General features: G+C 40.1%; 1 protein-coding gene across 1 annotated transcript in view; it reads right to left on the bottom strand.

Moving 5' to 3' along the window:
- The window catches only part of LOC149464866 (CUB and sushi domain-containing protein 1-like), a 1,089,704-nt gene that overhangs the window by 352,993 nt on the left and 717,119 nt on the right, over nucleotides 1-19,592 (bottom strand). Inside the window, exon 12 of the mRNA XM_089673951.1 lies at nucleotides 12,245-12,366. Coding sequence (XP_089530077.1) covers nucleotides 12,245-12,366 — 122 coding nt within the window. The remainder of the gene's footprint in view (nucleotides 1-12,244; nucleotides 12,367-19,592) is intronic.

The raw sequence follows: 19,592 nt of genomic DNA, 5'->3' as shown, positions 1-19,592 counted from the left end.
CCTGATGTCACCTTTCTTGCCCTTGCTTCCAATCGTTAATAACCCTCTTTTCCCGCCGGGTCTAGATCACCCGAGGGCATTTTCTTGGTGGGTGGCTCATGGTTTCTCACAGGTGCGACACTTTTTGATTTTTCGGTCCTTTCCCACCTGGAATGTCCTCCGGGAGTCTCGGGATGTTCCCCCAGCGGAATTTTTTCGGTACCTTCAATTGCGGCACTGGCTACTCTCGCTGAGGGCCACTTCTGCTTTCCCATATCAGACATCTGCCTTTGAACGGCTTTGCCAGCAGCGTCTGGGCGCCCCGGGCCTTATCTCCCTTCTTTACGCAGCTTTGAACAGATGCTCGTCGCACACTTCTCTTTCATATGTAGTTCAGTGGGAACGCGACCTGGGAGTGGCTGTGGATCCGGAGGACTGGAATAAAGCCTGGTCACTCATAGCTAAATGTTCGTTTAATACGACCACGCTGGAAGCAGCCTATAAGGTATTGTTTCGTTGGTATTGGGTGCCGGCTCGTTTGGCCCAGGCTAACCCTGCCTGTAGTGATCGATGTTTTCGGGGTTGTGGCCATCGTGGCGATGTACTGCATATCTGGTGGTCATGCCCGAGGTTGGTTCGTTTTTGGTCTTGTGTGTTTGGCCTCCTTTTCACTTTGTTTCATCTCTCTATACGCCGGGATGCTCGGTATGCTTTGCTTCATTGCCCCATACCGGGCCTCTTGGCTCGTCAGCAGCGATTGGCTTCCTATTTGTTTTTATCGGCCACTAGGACAATTGCCCAGGCCTGGAAGAGTCCGTTTGTACTTTTTCAGGGGGTGCGGGATCGTATGACTACTATGATGCTCAATGAACAGATGTCGAGTATATGCAATGACTCTCAACATAAATTTTTGAAAATATGGGAACCGTGGTTGCAATATGCCTTTCCCACGCTCCCCCCGGCCAGTGTAGGGAGGTGATGGAGTTTTGTATTGGCGCTCATGGACCCTTGCTCTCTGGTGTGTGTTTTTGTTTTTGTTTTTTCTCTTTCTTTCTTCTCTGCTTTTCTTCTTTCCTTTTCTGTTTGTTTTGATGTGACAGTGGACAGCTGTCTTTAGTTGCGATAATCTGAGTTTCACTGATGTTATTGTAACCTATGTGCCATTGATAGCCCCTACGTGGGCATACGTTTTGCCTTATTGGAATTAGAGCGTTGTCTGCTCTATTATACATTTTCTATTGGTGCAATTGATAGCCCCTGCGTGGGCGTGTTTTGTTGCCTCTGTTTTATACTGTTTAAAATTAATAAAAACCATTGAAATACAAAAAACCCTGCCTGGATCCCACCGACCTGAACAACCTTAGACCCATCTCCCTGCTGCCATTTACATACAACCTACTAGAGCGCTTAGTCTATAACTGCCTAAGTTCCCACCTCACCGACAACAAGCTCCTTGATCCCCTACAGTCTGGCTTCCGCCCCCTACACTCCACTGAAACTGCCCTACTCAAACTCACCAACGACCTGCTAACGGCCAAAACTAATGTCCACTATTAAGTGCTCCTACTCCTCGACCTCTCTGCGGTTGACCACGCTGTCCTCCTCAAAAAACTACACTCTCTTGGCCTCAGAGACTCCACTCTCTACTGGCCCTTTTAACTATCACAGCGCTCCTTCATTGTTACCTATAACGCTGCCAGCTCCTCTTCACTCCCCCTCTCTGTTACGGTCCCTCAAGGTTCTGTCCTCGGGCCCCTTCTCTTCTCCATCTACACCTCCTCCCTTGGCCAGTTGATACATTCTCACGGCTTCAACTACCATCTCTATGCCGACGACATGCAAATCTATCTCTCTACCCCTCACCTCACCCCTTCAGTCTCCACCCGTATCACAAGACTACTGATCTATAGAATCGAATTGGATGTCACTCCACTTCTTCAAACTAAATCTTGTCAAAACTGAGCTCCTAGTTTTCCCCCCAGCCCGCCCCCCCCCCCCCGACTTCCCCCATCAAGACCAACACCACCACCATCAGTCCCACCCCTCAAGCCAGAGTACTAGGTGTCATCCTAGACTCCAATCTGTCCTTCCAGCCCCAGGTCCAATCGCTGACAAACTCATGTAGACTTCATCTCCAAAATACGTCCATTCCTAACCCCAGAAACCACTAAGCAACTCATTCACTTCCTTATTATATCACGTCTCGACTACTGTAACGCCCTCCTCATCGGCTTACCTCACCGCAGGTTATCCCCACTCCAGTCTATCTTGAATGCTGCAACCAGACTCATCCACCTTACTAACCGCTCCGTATCTGCAACCCCCCTCTGCCAATCCCTCCACTGGCTCCTGATTGCCCAACGAATAAAATTCAAAATGCTAACATTGACGTATAAAGCTGTTCATAATACTGCCCCAAACTACATCACCGATCTGGTATCCAAATACCACCCAAAACATACTCTCCGCTCCTCACAAGACCTCCTACTCTCCAGTTCCCTGGTCTCCTCCTCCCATGCTCATCTCCAGGGCTTCCCCCATCCTCTGAAACTCCCTACCCCAATCCATCAGACTATCACCTACTCTGCTCACCTTTAGGTGCACTCTGAAAACCTACCTCTTCAGGGAAGCCTACCCCGCCCTCAGCTAGTTACTGAACTCCTCCACTCTTCCTACCACTCCATCCCCCACAGCTATTTCCTCCTGTCCCACTATCCCCACCCTCCTAGATTGTAAGCTCCAAGGAGCAGGGCCCTCGAACCCCTCATGTATTGAAATCATAGTGTTACTGTACTGTCTCGTGTCAATCAGAAAAGGGGCCAGCACATCCACACATTCTGTCTCAAGCAGCCCTTACCTAGTGGCAATCCACCTAAAAAGAACAGATATGTTCCAATACTATCTTTTTTATAGGGTCTACTGCATGGCCTTATATGGGTCAGCTGGCAACTTGAAGCCTTCTTGGTGCCTGATAGCTTCCTGGGTCACTGCTTTCTGTAAGACTGCAAATTGCCCAGCTAGTAAGCAATTAGTCTCTTTTTGAGCAGCATCAACTTTCTGCAGGTACAATAAATTTAGCCCAAATCCCTCTACTTATCTCTAGTTCCCTGTAGATTAAACTGCAGCTGAACAATGCATCATGGGCCAGAAGCCACTTCAGTCTTGGCTGTACAATCATCCCTATGCAGGGGCGGACTGACAACTCCTGGGGTCCCCAGGCAATAGGGGATCATGGGGCCTGTGTCCTTGCCCACACCCAAAAAAGCCTATGAAAAAGACAATAAATGGTACCAGGGGCATCTCATGAGGCCCCCTACTGACCCCAGGCCCTCAGGCAGTGCCTGAGTGCTCGAATGGTCAGTCTGCCCCTGTCCCTATGACTGGATTATCGTTGTGTTCTCTACTGTCATAACTAATATGTGCTGCAGGAGAGCTTTAATGATTGCTAGAGTTGGCCCTTTTCTGCCAATCTGCTGGGTGGGGCATTACATGAAGTGAATATCTAGATAGAATTGGTAGTTATGTATGTTAGTTTAATGTTAAAATACAAAGCTGAACTCAAAAGGTGAACAACTAAATACTTAAAAAAAACACATATAAAGGAAATGTTTTATCTGTATTTTCACCCATTCATTCCTCAAATTAACACAGCTACCTCACAGAGCACAGCATTTGGTTGACACCATACGATGATACAGTATACAGACATGCCCTCTTTCCATCTCCTGTCTTCTTACTGGATAATGAAAGAACAGTAGCAGACTAATGAGACTATCCTTCTGTTCTCTTCTCAACATGTTTCTTGTAATCACATTTGCATACACAACACCTGATTGGTTCCCAGTGCTATCCTACCCTCTCTCTGAGTGCTGCTGTAGAGAGGATTGTATGGAGGATTTCTGATATCGAGTCACTTTTCAGATCCTTATACTGCATGCACAGCTTATAAAGTCAATGATATATTAATGAATACAGAGATGCATTAATTTGGGTATTTTATCTGCCTGGAGTATAGCTTTAATGTGTTTTGATTCATACTTAATAGGATAAAATTGTGTTCATTATATCTTCCTGCAGTTCAGCTTTAATATATGCAACAATTACGGTGAATTTATAAGCCTACTAAAAATAAACACTGTTGATACTTTAACCAGTGTGACCAACATAGTCCTCACATATACAAATAAAAAGAACGTTGTGTCATTTTCAGACATGACTCTGAAGTCACCCATAAGGCTTCAGCCTTAGTAATGTAAGGTATCTATAAATGTGTTATATTTTCCTTTAATTGTCTTTGGAAATAAGATGTAAACTTACAAAAGGCTGTACTTGATTTAATGAAGCTTAGCAAATTTGTGTTCAAGTGTCAGCAGCTTAATGACATAAAAGTCATTTCCAAACCTTCACATGTAATTTTAGGTAATTGCACAATGCATCATAACATGAATATATTTGGGGGATTTTGAAAACAGAAATTTATCTTCAGCAATAACTTTTATATATTATGCTTGCTTTCTAACATAATTAAAATCATTCCACTTTTAATTAGACATGTTCTTCTTCCCCCCTGACATAGGTAGATATTGTGAAGTGTCAAATGTAGCAAGAACACCAACAAAAACTGCATTAATTTTGGTGCCATCTGCTGCTACTCAGTTTCTTTTCAAAATCCAGCACTACAAAATAAAATTGATACTATATATTTATGCAGCACAAAACACATAAATTACACATACACAGATTCAAAACCTCAGCAGGATAGTAGAACAAAACATCAATGCAATTTTGTTATTTTTATAGTTTCATCTTTCAATGTTTTGATAACCAGGAGCTTACAATGTTAGACAGCAATAACAAAGCATTATAATGTTGCTTACTCAGCAACAAATGCAAGGTTTGTCAGGAGTGTCACCTTGTTCGGGGGGCGAAAGCAGGCTTTATGAAAATGGTTCAAGGTTGGGGTGCAGGAAATTTTGGGGGTTTATTTAAGCATTGTTTTAAAAATCAATAGAAGGGTATACTGTTTATATATTTTTTTAATTCAGTCTAGAAAAATGTCTATGCATGTATTTACCTGGATCAGTTTGTATTATTAACCTATGTGAAATTATTTATGGTTATACGTATCCTAACATAATATTAATCTTTTGTAATATATGGAGATTGACTTTATTATTCTTAGGTTAATGTACCCATCCAGGGTATTACTTGACACATTTTTATATGATTTATTTCTGAAATTTATATTCAAATATTATTTATTGAAAGAGTTTTCAGACATACAGAAGAGAAAAACATGGTAAATCTGGAATGTGAGAATAAGGGTTCACTTGGGTAATTATAATACATACAGAGAATAAACAGGTGTGAAGAATCCCCACCAATAGGCCAGGGATTTTTTAGGTTTCAGATGTTTACATGAGAGGTATGCTCAACGTTCAGTGAACCATTCTCACGGTCATAAAGAAATGATAATTAGGGAAGAGATGGAAATTGGGAAAGGGGAAGGAAACAAGAAGGGAAGGCACATGGGAATATTCTATTCTTAACTTTAAACGGGTCATATTAGTAATCAGTTTACGGAACAGTTTGGATGTTTCAGCCATCGAGACCATTGGGCTGTAAATTTGTGGAAAGCTGAGTTGTGTAAGGCTATTCTTTTTTCCATTTCACAATGGAGATTAAGGTCTTGAAAGAGGCGAGATAAAGGGGGAGTAGTGTTAGAGCGCCATAGTCTGGTAATATTAGTTTTTGCAACTGCTAAAGTATGTAGAATGATGGTCCTTGAGTTTATAGGGAATTTATCTATGCCAATGTGTAGGAGAGCCAAAGCAGGGTTTGGAGTAATTAGCGTATCTGTAATGGAGGATAATATCTGAAAAACTTTGTTCCAGTAAGATTTAATTGACTTACAGTTCCAAAGTATATGGAGGAGTGAACCAGACTCTCCACAGTGCCTCCAGCAAGCTCGCGAATGTTGTGGATAAAATACAGATAACTTGACAGGAGTCATATACCATTCGTGTAGAATTTTTAAGTATGTTTCCCAGTGGGAAGAACATTTTGAGGCCTTGTAAGTAATAGTGAATGTTTTTTCCCACACAGTTGGAGAAACAGATTGGTGCAAATTTTTCTCCCAATTAGCTAAGGAAGACGTATACATTGCAAATTGCTTTTCGAGTATAAGAGTGTAGAATGTGGAAATTCCTTTCTTTGGGTAGGTAGTTCTATGCAAGAAATGATGAGCCGTTGCAGGGATTTCTATGTTATGTGGAAGTTTGGTTTTGTATAGTGCATGGGCTATTCGCATATAGGTAAATTGTTCGGTGTCAGGGAGGTGGAATTTACTTTGGGTGATGTAGAAGGAGTCTAAATGTGTCTGAAGTATATATGTCTTGAATATGAAGTATGCCAGAGGTCGTCCATGTCGTTAGGTTTAGGTGGGGAATGATGTGATGGAGGGATGATAGTGGGGTAGGAACTTGTATGTTGTGGTTCCCCGATTTGTTATAGTCAATAAAGTCGTACCAGGCTGTTAAGGAAGCGCAAATACATGGATGTTTGTGGGGTATTCGATTTTGAGCCATGCGAGGTAGGAACATCATGTCCGTTAAAGCGTGTGGATGATATAAAGATGTTTCCATGGTAGACCATATTTTTTCAGGGGAGGGATGCCACCAGAAGAAGAGCTGGTCTAGTAGAACGGCTTGGTAGTAGGATTTCATATGTGGGAGACCTGCTCCTCCTCTGAGGGTAGGGCGTATTAGTAGGTTTGTAGTGCACCTGGATTTTTTTGAATTCCATAGGAACTTGTTTAATATCGCCTGAAGTTTGGTGAAAAAAGAGTAGGGGACAGGGATAGGTAATGTTCGAAAAATGTATAGTATTTTAGGAAGTATACACATTTTTAGGGTTGCTATTCTACCTAATGTCGATAGAGTAGCAGTACGAAGGCTTTTGAGATCCTGTGGGATAGTTTCAAGAAGCGGTCTATATTTAGATGTGTAGAGTTGGCTAGTATTAGCGGTGAGTTTAATTCCCAAATATGGGATGCTGTGTTTTTCCCAGATAAAAGGGAACTGCTTAGAAAGTAAGTCCTGGGTTATGGGCGGTGTGTACAGGTTTAATATTGATGATTTGGGTTCATTAAGTTTATAGTACGAAACCTCTGCGTAATCCCTAATGTGTGCACGTATCGTCTTAAGAGATTTATGTGGGTTTGTGACTATGAGTATGATGTCATCTGCAAAGAGACTAATTTTATGTTCGGTACTATGATATTCGACTCCCGTGAATTCTGGGTCATTTCTGAGCTTAGTCGCTAGTGGTTCTATTAGTAAGGCAAAGATTAAGGGGGATAGGGGGCACCCTTGTCTGGTTCCATTTGATATGGAGAAGGGTTGTGAGAGCGTGCCATTAGTTAATACTCTAGCAGAAGGTTGAGAGTAAAGAGCAAGAATCGCCGATAGTAGCCAGCCAGTAATGCCAAATTTTTGTAGTGTGAGTGCCATGAATTGCCAATGAATTCTGTCGAAGGCCTTTTCCGCATCTAATGATAAGAGGAGAGAAGGACGTTTATCAGTTTCTAGATGGTGCAGAAGAGATATTATTCGCCTAGTAGCATCTGGGGCCTGTCTACCATGTATGAAACCCACTTGATCCGGATGTATCAACGCAGGTAGATAAGGGAGTAATCTTTGGGCAATCACTTTGGCGTAAATTTTTATGTCCGTATTGATTAGCGAGATTGGTCTGTAATTTTGAGTAGATTGTGGGTCTTTACCCGGTTTTGGAATAGTAGTGATTATCGACTGCAGCATGTCGGAAGGGAATTTACCGGTAGAAGCTGCGTGGTTATAAAGGGCAGATAAGTGTGATTTAAGGTCGGATGCAAACGTTTTATAAAATTCATTAGTGAATCCATCATTCCCTGGGGATTTGTTTAAGGGTAGAGTAGAGATAACTTTTTCAATTTCTATAGATGAGATTGGCGCCGATAGAGATTCAAGTTGAGAGGGGGAGATGTGGGAGAGCTTGGAGTCATGCAAGAAGCTTTCAATGGTAGGAGTCGTAGGTTGGGTTGTGTTTGGGTCATCTTTTATATTATATAGCTTTTGATAGTATGCTGCAAAAGCATTGGCTATATCTTGCGGGTTCGAAAGAGGTGAATGCGTGATTGGGTGTTGTATCATAGATATTTTGGTCTTAAGTCGTTTATGTTTAATGATCTTAGCTAGAAGAGAACTTGCTTTATTTCCTAGTGCATAAAATTTGGTCTTTGTTTTTTGGAGATTGGTGTCATATGAATGGAGTAATAGGGTACGTAACTTATTTCTTTCTTGATTTAGGGTCGCGGAAGTGGAGGGGTTAGGGTTTTTTTTGTTAAGTTCTTCATTTAGGTTAATGGAGGTTAGGAGTTGGTCGATTTGTTGGGACCTCTGTCTTTTTATACGCGAATTTAATTGTATGAGGATACCTCTCATGTATGCTTTGTATGTTTGCCAGAGTGTGGTAACTGAGATATCCGGTGTGTTGTTAGTAGCAAAACATAAATTATGTGCTTCCAAGATATGCTTCTGATTGTCCTGAAATGAGAGGAGTGAGGAATTGAGTCTCCAAATCGGCGGGAGCGCCGAACGTCGATCATCATCTAGGGATAAACTGATTGGTGCGTGATCTGACCAAGATATAGTGCCAATGTTCGATGAGGTCACTTGTTGCAATGTCCATTTATCTGTAATAAACATATCTATCCTCGAGTAGGAAAGATGAGCGGGGGAGTAGTAAGTGTAGTCTCTTTCGGAACCATGGTGGCATCTCCATATGTCATATAGGTCATGGTCATGTAGAAATCGATTAAAGGTATATTTATTAGTTTTCTTCTTGGATGATGAGTCCACAAGTGGGTTGCTCATAACGTTGAGGTCTCCGCCAATTATGAGTCTGCCTTGTTTATGGGTAGAGATGGTCTTGTAGAGTTTCCGATAAAATTGCAATTGGTTGTTATTCGGGCCATATACATTCACCAACGTATGGGTTATGTCATTGATCTGACAAATAAGGATGTGATAGCGTCCAAGTGGGTCGGCTATTTTTGAGATGAGGTGGAAAGGGAGAGAATCGCTGATGGCTGTGATGACTCCATTTTTCTTCTTGGGGTTGGTAGACATAAAAATTTGTGAAAAGTGTTGGAGGTGTAGCTTAGGCTCTTTTCCAGTGGCAAAATGGGATTCTTGTATGAAAAAAATGTCAGCTTGGGATTTCCTGGTTTCTTTAAAGAGTAGTGATCTCTTAAATGGGGAGTTTAGGCCTCTAACGTTGAGAGATGTTATAGTAATCATTGGTAATGAAATATTGGTTGGTAGTACAGTGTCGGTTTGCTGTTTAAGGGAAACAAGATTCGGGAATCTCCTAGAAATGGGGAATGGTTGTTTACTTGTGGTACCAGTGTGGCTCGGATGGAGGTTGTGGAATTATTGTGCCGTGTGGACTGTAGGAATGCAGGAGTAGTAGTAAAGAGGAGTATTCGATAGTGCCTTAGAAAAAGGGGGGTGGAGACAAACAGGGTAGTAAAAATATTCCCGCAAAAAAAGCAGGTAGACCAAGTAGCCAACATTGCTACTCTAGAACTGAGGGGTATAGATGGGCTTTGACCCCGGGGAGGGTCATGCCAACAAAAAATATGTAGAACGAACATTTTCAAGTAAGGGCCAATCGCCAGACATTTGGACATTTAGAATAGGCCTCTAGGGGGGCAGGGCATATGTCTGCTCCTGGAATGTTTCATGTAACCGTTCATGTTGCTTCCATATGTTGGGCTGAGTTAGGAATGGCGTCTTGTGTATCTGCAGGGATGATATTCCAGGTTTTGAGCAGATCAATGCCTGCTTCCAGGTTCTTAACGGTAAATATTCTGCCTTGTCTCCGCACTATTAATTTAGTTGGAAAGCCCCATTGGTAGGCTATACCATGATTTCTGAGGGCCTTTGTGATGGAAATCATTTTCTTCCTATTGAGGAGCGTAGCTTTGGAAAGGTCCGCATAAAGGCGGAGATTTGCGTGTGATGGCGGGAGAGGTGGCATGTTTCTGACCGCTGTCATAATTTTTTCCTTTACGTGGTAAAAGTGTACTCTAATTAGTACATCTCTTGGGATTGAAGCTGACAAAAATGCTGGCTTGGGCAAGCGGTGGGCCCAATCGCTCAATCGCAAGCTCTATGTCCGGAAGTGCTGGGAGAAGTATTTTAACGAATTGTTGTATGTAGGGAAGCAGATTTTCATTCGTTATTGATTCAGGGATCCCTCTAATTTTGATGTTATTGCGTCGCGAGCGGTCCTCTAAGTCGGCCAGTTTTAGGTTGATTTGTTCGATGTCGGACGCATGATCCGCGTGCACGTCAATCAAATCATTGTGCGCTGTTATTATGTCACCCAAGCTGTTTTCGATATGGTTTATTCTGCGCTCTTGTCATTGTACCACATTAGATATTTGGTTTAAGGATGTGAATACGTCATTTAGCAGGGATTGGCGCAGTGACGTCAGCATGTGTTTCATCGTCACCTCTGTGAGCGGTTGATCAGCTGCAGGGAATGCGGCTATGTGAGGGAGGTCTGCATTAGGGGGTGGAGGCAGGAGAGTTATGGCTTGGTATGGAGGGTCCGGGTCACAGTCCAGACGGGGTCTAGATTTGGCAGGGCTGCTGGTCGTGGGGGACAAGGGGGGTGATAACTCACCAGGGTCCCCTGGATACAGCGGTGCCTGGAGCCTCGGGTCCCTGTGCTGGGCTCTGTAGTCCTCCTCCTCGTGCCTGCCATCTCCCTCCACTGTGCTGTTGCGGCCGCCATCTTGGCTTCCCAGAGCAGGGAAGAATTGGGTGAGTTTCCCGGGGTGATCCGGGACTCTGCGCCTGCGGGGCATGACTGCTGAGGTGCGGGAAGGTAATGTCAGTGCCGTGGGGTGGTTTATTTCCCCCGGGGCTGGTGAGTGCCGGTTTTCTGCTGGCGAGTGGACGGAGCGGATCTTAAGCCGCGTCCATCAGTGCCGGCCGCGCATGCGCCCTCTCTATTTCTGAAATTTAGATATAGCACCAACAATTTATATGTAATATATGTAATTTATATGTAATTTGTAATATATGTATTACATTACATATTGTACATTCACATCAGTTCCTGGCCTCAAAGATCTACAATTTAAGGTCCCTACCTCACATATACAGTATACACACATACGTTCACATACTAGGGCCAATTTAGGCAATTAACCTACCAGCAATTTCTATAGATTTTCACTGTTATATTTATCATCAGCACATACATTTGGATTTCTAAATCTCATAACCCAAACCTGCAAGGTATTGATGAACAGAGATCAAAGTGGTCCTGATCAGGTAGCAAATAGAGAAGGAGCCATTGGGGTTGATTTACTAAAGACACATGAACACTGCACTTTGCAAGTACATTTGCTCCAGAGCTTAGTAAATGAGCAGAAGCTTTGCTAACTTCCATCATCCAATCATGTGCAAGCAAAAATGCAGCTTTCCTTGCACGTGATGGGGTATTATTTTCAAAGTGAATTTTTACCTCATTGCTACTCTATGCAAAGTGCACAGTCTATTTGCCTTTAGTAAACCCTTCTGTTTGTGCCTCAGTCACTGCACTTACAAACCAGCACCAAGTTGCATTCATCTACTTGTTTTTCCTAGTTTATCATCACTGGTCTTTCAGTCTCTTTTGTACTCTAGTTTTTCTTTTAATTCAGCTTTTCTCTATTCATAGCTTTCTATTGAAGTTTTTATATGTTGTCTCTCTTTTTGCTGATAACATTTGTCTATTCTTTTCTACGTGTTTTAATTATTGTAGGGTATTAAAGCTCTGATTGTACACAGTATATAAATCTACTTTGTCACAAATTTGTTAATTCCTGTTCATATTCATAGTTTATTGATATATTTATCTATGTGTTTGTTCCTTTGTCAAGGAATATTTTGATTTTGTATAAATTGGTAATAGATTTTGGGATTTTTTTTTTGTAAGTTAATGTTTCAGTACGCTTTTAAACTTTACACCTTGCAATACTGTTGAGGATTTATGTCCTTAAAATTATATTTGATTGATAAGTTATAGACTACATTAATAAAGTTATATTTAGGGTCAGGGAATGTTACCGTGTTGAAATGTTTAGTAACATAAATGGTAGAACATTGGGCATAGATAACTTTAACTTATTCATCATAAAAAATTAATCAAAAACAATATATCATACCTTATCAGGGTTTACACTTGTTATCACCCAAACACAATGTGCATTGTCTTCATACTGAACTGGATAGTTAGGTGACGTTATAATGCCAGATGGTCCTTGAAGATTTGAGCCACATGTTCGTGCTGTAAAAACAATTTTATTAATACATTTGAAGATCAAATATATAATAACTATGTTTTCTGGTGCATGTTCACGTCTGAAAACAGAGGAAATTGTAATAGTTAAACTTTAACAGAATTAGGTATTTAACGTTTTTTTAAGTCCAGTTTACAGGTGAAACTCAAAAAATTAGAACATCGTGCAAAAGTTCATTTATTTCAGTAATGCAACTTAAAAGGTGAAAGTAATATATGAGATAGACTCATTACATGCAAAGCAAGATAGTTCAAGCCGTGATTTGTCATAATTGTGATGATTATGGTTTGCAGCTCATGAAAACCCCAAATCCACAATCTCAGAAAATTAGAATATTGTGAAAAGGTGCAATATTCTAGGCTCAAAGTGTCCCACTCTAATCAGCTAATTAAGCCATAACACCTGCAAAGCGTTTCTGAGCCTTTAAATGGTCTCTCAGTCTGGTTCAGTAGGAATCACAATCACGGAAAAGACTACAGACCTGACAGTTGTGCAGAAAACCGTCATTGACACCCTCCATAAGGAGGGAAAGCCTCAAAAGGTAATTGCAAAAGAAGTAGGATGCTCCCAAAGTGCTGTATCAAAGCACATTAATATAAAGTTATGTGGAAGGGAAAAGTGTGGAAGAAAAAGGTGCACAAGCAGCAGGGATGACCGCAGCTTGGAGAGGATTGTCAAGAAAAGCCCATTCAGAAGTGTTGGGGACTTTCACAAGGAGTGTACTGAGGCTGGAGTCAGTGCATCAAGAGCCACCACACACAGACGGATCCTGGACATGGGCTTCAAATGTCGTATTCCTCTTGTCAAGCCGCTCCTGAACAACAAACAACGTCAGAAGCGTCTTACCTGGGCTAAAAAAAAAAAACAGACCTGGTCTGTTGCTCAGTGGTCCAAAGTCCTCTTTTCTAATGAGAGCAACTTTGCATCTCATTTGGAAACCAAGGACCCAGAGTATGGAGGAAGAATGGAGAAGCACACACTGCAAGATGCTTGAAGTCCAGTGTGAAGTTTCCACAGTCTGTGTTGATTTGGGGAGCCATGTCATCTGCTGGTGTTGGTCCACTGTGCTTCATTAAGTCCAGGATCAACACAGCCATCTACCAGGAGATTTTGGAGCACTTCATGATTCCTTCCACAGATGAGCTTTATGGGGATGCTGACTTCATTTTCCAGCAGGACTTGGCACCTGCCTACACTACCAAAACCTGGTTCAATGACTGTGGGATTACTGTGCTTGATTGGTCAGCAAACTTGCCTGACTTGAACCCCATAGAGAATCTATGGGGCATTGCCAAGAGAAAGATGAGAGACATGAGACCAAACAATGCAGAAGAGCTGAAGGCCGCTATTGAAGCATCCTGGTCTTCCGTAATACCTCAGCAGTGCCACAGGCTGATAGCTTCCATGCCACGCCGCATTGATGCAGTAACTGTTGCAAAAGGGGCCCAAACCAAGTACTGAGTGCATATGCATGCGTATACTTTTCAGAGGTCCGATATTGTTCTACGTACAATCCTTGTTTTATTGATTGCATGTAATATTCTAATTTTCTGAGATTGTGGTTTGAGGTTTGAGGTTTTCATGAGCTGTAAGCCATAATCATCACAATTATGACAAATCACGGCTTGAACTATCTTGCTTTACATGTAATGAGTCTATCTCATATATTAGTTTTACCTTTTAAGTTGCATTACTGAAATAAATGAACTTTTGCACAATATTCTAATTTTTCGAGTTTCACCTGTATTTACTGAAATATATACCTAAGAACTGCAGCACATAATGAAGTAAGATTAAACTAAATGCCAAAAATTATCTTTACACTGGTTTGGCATATATGATATGGCTTAAAAAACACATGCTTAAAAACACAAAACTGCACAAATAAAATAAATAAGGACAGGTCCTGATATTTGAACCTATTTAGATGCTTAGAGATCAACAAACCAACAATCTGACCTGACTTTTCACAGTTCTTAATTGGAGCATTCATATAGAAAAATTAAGATTTTTTTTTTTTTTTTCAAAAAATACTTTATTGTTTTAAGAGAAGACAAAAGCATTTAGAGCATGTACAGCCATAGATCACATTCCAAACATAGACATGACATGTTGCTTTCCGTTTCGCAGACAGGACAAATTGTAAACAGTTGTGCAAGACGAAATCATGTAGAACAGTACATCCATCATAAAAAGTAAAATGGTGGATACCAAGAGGAAAATGGATAAAATGATGTTAGTGAATGTTATCTCGTCCTGACTCTCATCAACTTTTTAATGGTAAAGTAGTGTGATGATAGGGGTAAGGGTAAGGAAAGCGTTGGGTAATGATTTTTAAGTAACGGAATAAAACGTTTTTTGCAACAGTTGAACTGTGCAAAGAACATTCCACTCAAAGTGAAACTCTACAAAAAGGGACATTTTTTGAATTTGGATGCAGGGAAAAATGATTGATTTTGGCATGTTTTAATTGTATATATATTATCAGTGTGGCCATTAAGGAAAGTTTAGTTTCTACTCAGAGACGTGACAGATAGGTCACCAGAAAAGGTGTCTTCAATGGAAGATATACCTTCTACTGTTTTTCCAGTGAAAATTATAAAATGCTTGATTTCCACTTATTTTCTGCCCTGGTAACAATGATCACTAGATATTGCTATTTAAGGGCTTCTATGATGTTTTATAAACTTTAGAAGATATTTAAAACCTATTGCATACTTAAAAAACACCACAAAATTATTGATTTATTGATTTTACATCTGTGAAATTTCACTTACCCCACTGACTTGAAAGCCTTTTTCCAAGATGGCACAGTTTTATAAAAAAATCTTCTAATTTATACCACAAGTTCAGGGAAAATTAAAACTCTCAATTTAGCTTATTTGCAATGAGCACCAGGGCAAATAATGAAGATGGATCTTTTCAATTAGTGAACATACAACAATATGAACTTGGTAGAAGATTTAAAGACAGCCAACTCACAACCACACACAACCATAACATTTTTTACCCAAGGAATATGGAATACTTGCTTTGGGTTTCAGCTTTCAACCCAGCTATAGCTGGTCATTAAGGGGCCTATGTAATAGGTTAAAATTAACATTTCAGTTACTTTTGATATTGTGACATGTTAATAAAGCTGTTCTGAGCTACAATATGTACTCCTTAATTTTTGCAGTATTTGGACTAATGTAAAAATAACCCAGCAAACTCTATTTACTAGAATGTTTGATGTTACATTTAAGAAAGAATCCAGGAACTTTTTTAAAGCAATCCACTGAGCTGGCCAGAGCCAACTCTTGAGGGAGTCTATTCCACATTTTCACTGTTTGTAATGTTAGTTATTGTACAAATAGTAAGGCTCCCTTTAGGGGTTAGACTTAGTGTTAGTAATGTGGGGGTTAAGTGTTACAGTTTCAGGGATGAGTGTCAATAAATAGGATTAGAGTTACATTTTAGGGGAGGTTACAAGGATGGAGAAGAATGGAGCTAAACAAAAGTCAGGCTTTTCTGGCTATCCATGCTCCCTTGGAGATGTTTCTCTTTATTATTGCCTTGTGGAAGCAGCATGAAATGCAAGGTACTGAGTGAGGAGAATTTTCTCTTAAACAGCTGCTGTCAGAACAAGTGCCCCCATTGGAAGATTTTTCCTCTGTTCCTGTTTTAGTGACAACTCAGATCTTTGGATTTCATTTATTTTGTCCCTGTAACAGTCAGGGGATATCAAGGGAAATAGGAAGGGTTAAACTCCCTAGTGGGGAAAAAGACAGAAATAAACACCTGACATTGGTTTTGACCTTTTCCTGTTACATTTAAAACAAAAAAATTTCCTTTCGATACACTAAAAAGGTAAAAAAAATATGCATTAGGCAAATTATGGCTATTATTCATGAGAGCTGTGCGACTGTTTGAGACATTTGTGTATATATATTTTTTTTCCTATGATTACTAGCTCCATCTAGTGGGAAAAATATGGTATTTGGGGATAATAAAAGCATATTAGATTATGACAATGGATGGAGCTGAAGTCGTTCTTTGTTTTGATGCATTTGGTGCAGACACACAGGGGTCTTCAGCTGCCTTGAGTCTGGGTTTTTCATGTAACATTGTATGACCTTTCTGAAGCATATGTGCCTCCAAAGTATGTCTTCTCTCGGTCTAATATATATATACATACACACACTATATATATATATAACCTCATTTTTTAACCTAAATGATAAATCAGGTATTTTTGTGTACCCTGGTTGAGGAAACTACTCAAGTGTTGTTTCTCCTTCCTTATTGTCTCATTTTTTCATGGAAAGACAAATAAAAAGGGCAGCGAGGAAAGGAGTTCTTACACTATTATACAACAGTGATTGCTTATATCATAGAACATGTACATTTTTCAGTTATTTTTCTTGTACGATTGAAACAGTCATCTCTATATAGAGGAGACACTTGGCAAATTCAAAGAAATTCTCCGTCAGTTTTTAGTGTCTGAACCATTCATCTCTATACTGATGTTGATCAAGGTTACCGTGGTTTAATAAATATGAACATTATTTCTCTTTTAAAATCACTCCTGTGTGACAATTGTCTAGAATAAACACAAGATAAACAGACAAACCAAGGTTTAATAAAGAATTATATAAATTTCTCCGTAAAAAATTTTATGTATTGCTTTGATTAGCATAATATTTCTATATGCTTGAAAGTAAGTCCATTTTTCAAATATAAATGCTTGAATTGCTTGGAAATTAATGTATACTTTTTTAGAATAAAAGTTATTATGGTTGTTGTCAATAATGTTTAATACAACTCACTATCATGCTGGATTAATGACTGTCCACTTATTAAAAAAAACTGTATTCTATACATATATCAGCAAAATTCATTAGTGTGTTTCCTATTTCTTTTCTGTTGAAACTGACACATGTATTTCAGTCTGATTGTACTTTCTGAGAGATAAGTGGGATGGTATGCATGATCAGTCCCAGTATTGTACATTGCATGCAGACGGGAATGTTGATCTGCATCTCCCTTTGGAGAGTTATCAGTGCACGCTTGCTAGTTTTCAAACTGGGCTGTCACTAGGCATGAGCTTTACAGTTGGGGTGAACATGAGATTGACACAAACCCAGCCTGTTTTCAGTACGGAGAACGGGCTAACAAAATGCCAGATTTTCCATCCACCATCTATAAGCTATTCATTTAGTATTGATATCACTACTGCTATTCCCACCAATTTGTTTCAAAACGTAAATAAACTGCCAAGGACTCTAGGAGACATCCTTGATCAATTATGGTGATGACCCTTATTGGTCAAGGACATCACCCAGCATCCCATTCCAGTTATATTTGCATTCAGCAGCTGTTTTGGGGGCTATTATTTGTGACAGAAGTTGCAATGGGACAGTGTCATCATGACAGGGTTTTCATGTCAACAGATTGTAACTCATTCTTATTGATACTGGATCTACATCACTAAAAAAAATCTAATTGCTGATGGATTAACATCCATTTTAAGTTTTGGATGAACACAGGGACAATATGCCTCATCTAGATGGTGGCGTTGTATGGTTCTTTTTAGAAAAAATGGCATGGATCCTCCACAAAATCAATTACAGACACTAGTCTTAGCATGCAATTCAGCTGCACATTAAACAAAGGATTGAAGAAATTAGTGTGTGACCCCTTTTCTTAAACAATACCAGGCCACATGCCCTTAACACTGTGAGGTTACCTTTCTGGAGAGTTGGTGAAGCCAGCTAGCCATCTAGCCCTTGATCACATTCTGTATGATGAAGCCTGTAGAGCAGAAATGTGTGTACTAACATCATACACTTTTGGCTCTATTCAGGCAACATATTTTTTGTGTAAGTTTCTTTTCTGGCTTTAACTCATGTTATGTGATTTAATAAAAGACGTTCCTACACTAGATGAAAAACAAATTCTCTTTTATGATCACATTATCTGGAGAATATTCGTGCTTGGAAATCATTCAGAATACCCTGCCTTTGGAGTCCCAAGCATGTATTGACCTCTTTACATGCAGTGAGGTCCTTAATTCTGATGAGTGGTCCATTTGGACTGTCAGATGATGGTGTTATTGACTTTTTTGAGCACATATGTCACATGTTTGGTTTGACCTCTTATATGTTCTGAAGTCAGCACGTCTGGTGGTGGTGAAGTCTCACTTCTAGTGTTGCAACTTTGTTATATATAGTTTGATAAAGGAACGTATATATCATTCCTTTTATATGAAGACTAGAATATTAACAAGGACATTTCTTGCTCTATACCATTTCCTCATTTTGATGCAGACAAAAGCCTCATCTCACATTCGTGGAACAGAGGTTGTAGGGGTCTCTGGGGCACTTAGAATAAGAGGGTTCCCAGATATCCAGCCCTCCTATCCTTGTGATTGAATAAGGGGTATATAGTTCCCTTTGTTATGCATTTAAAAATAAGTTTATATTAAATAAAAATACAGACACCACAGATATAAAAAAAATAATTGTCCCCTGATGTAAATCCAACATCAATTATGTAATGCTGCAATGAAGATCATGCATTAATCATGATGAGTGACGAACCACCAACACAATGATGCAGCCTTACTGCTACTCCCAAGGCAAATGACATTACTAAGCAGGCTGCTGTATGTAAACATAACTGGCAGGGGATGCTTGGTGATCATTATTTAGTCATTGACCAAATTTCTCCAAGGCTTTGCTTACAAACAGAACAAAGCCGGCAGGAAACGAAGACGAAATAGGGTTTTCTTAATGTCACTTTTGCAGGAGCACATCTTATTGGTGCAAAATTTTATGTGTGATTTAAGGCAACCTTCAAATCTTGATTTAAGGTTTTTAAAGTATTTTTGTATTTTGTTTTCATTCAATGGCATTTTTGCGTAAAGAAAAAGTCATGGGGTTGATTGACTAAAACTGGAGAGTGCAAAATCTGGTGCTGCTTTGCATAGAAACCAGTCAGCTTCCAGTTTTATTTTTTTAAACCTTTAATTGAACAAGTTGAAGTTAAAAGTTGATTGGCTACCATGCACAGCTGCACCAGATTTTGCACTCCTCCGTTTCAATAAATCAAGCCCATAGTATAAACATTTTGAACATGGCACAGTAAATACCATTTCACTTCTGGGTCTGGGTCTGAGTCATGGCGGAGAAAATGAACATTTTGCCCAAACTCCTTTATTTATTTAGAGCAC

Source organism: Staurois parvus, unplaced genomic scaffold (genome assembly GCF_062004578.1).
Source record: "Staurois parvus isolate SC_StPar_1 unplaced genomic scaffold, SC_StPar_1.0 ptg000146l, whole genome shotgun sequence".
Lineage (NCBI taxonomy): Eukaryota > Metazoa > Chordata > Amphibia > Anura > Ranidae > Staurois > Staurois parvus.
Note: the sequence above shows the minus strand (reverse complement) of the source record. Positions and strands in the feature narration are given on the sequence as shown.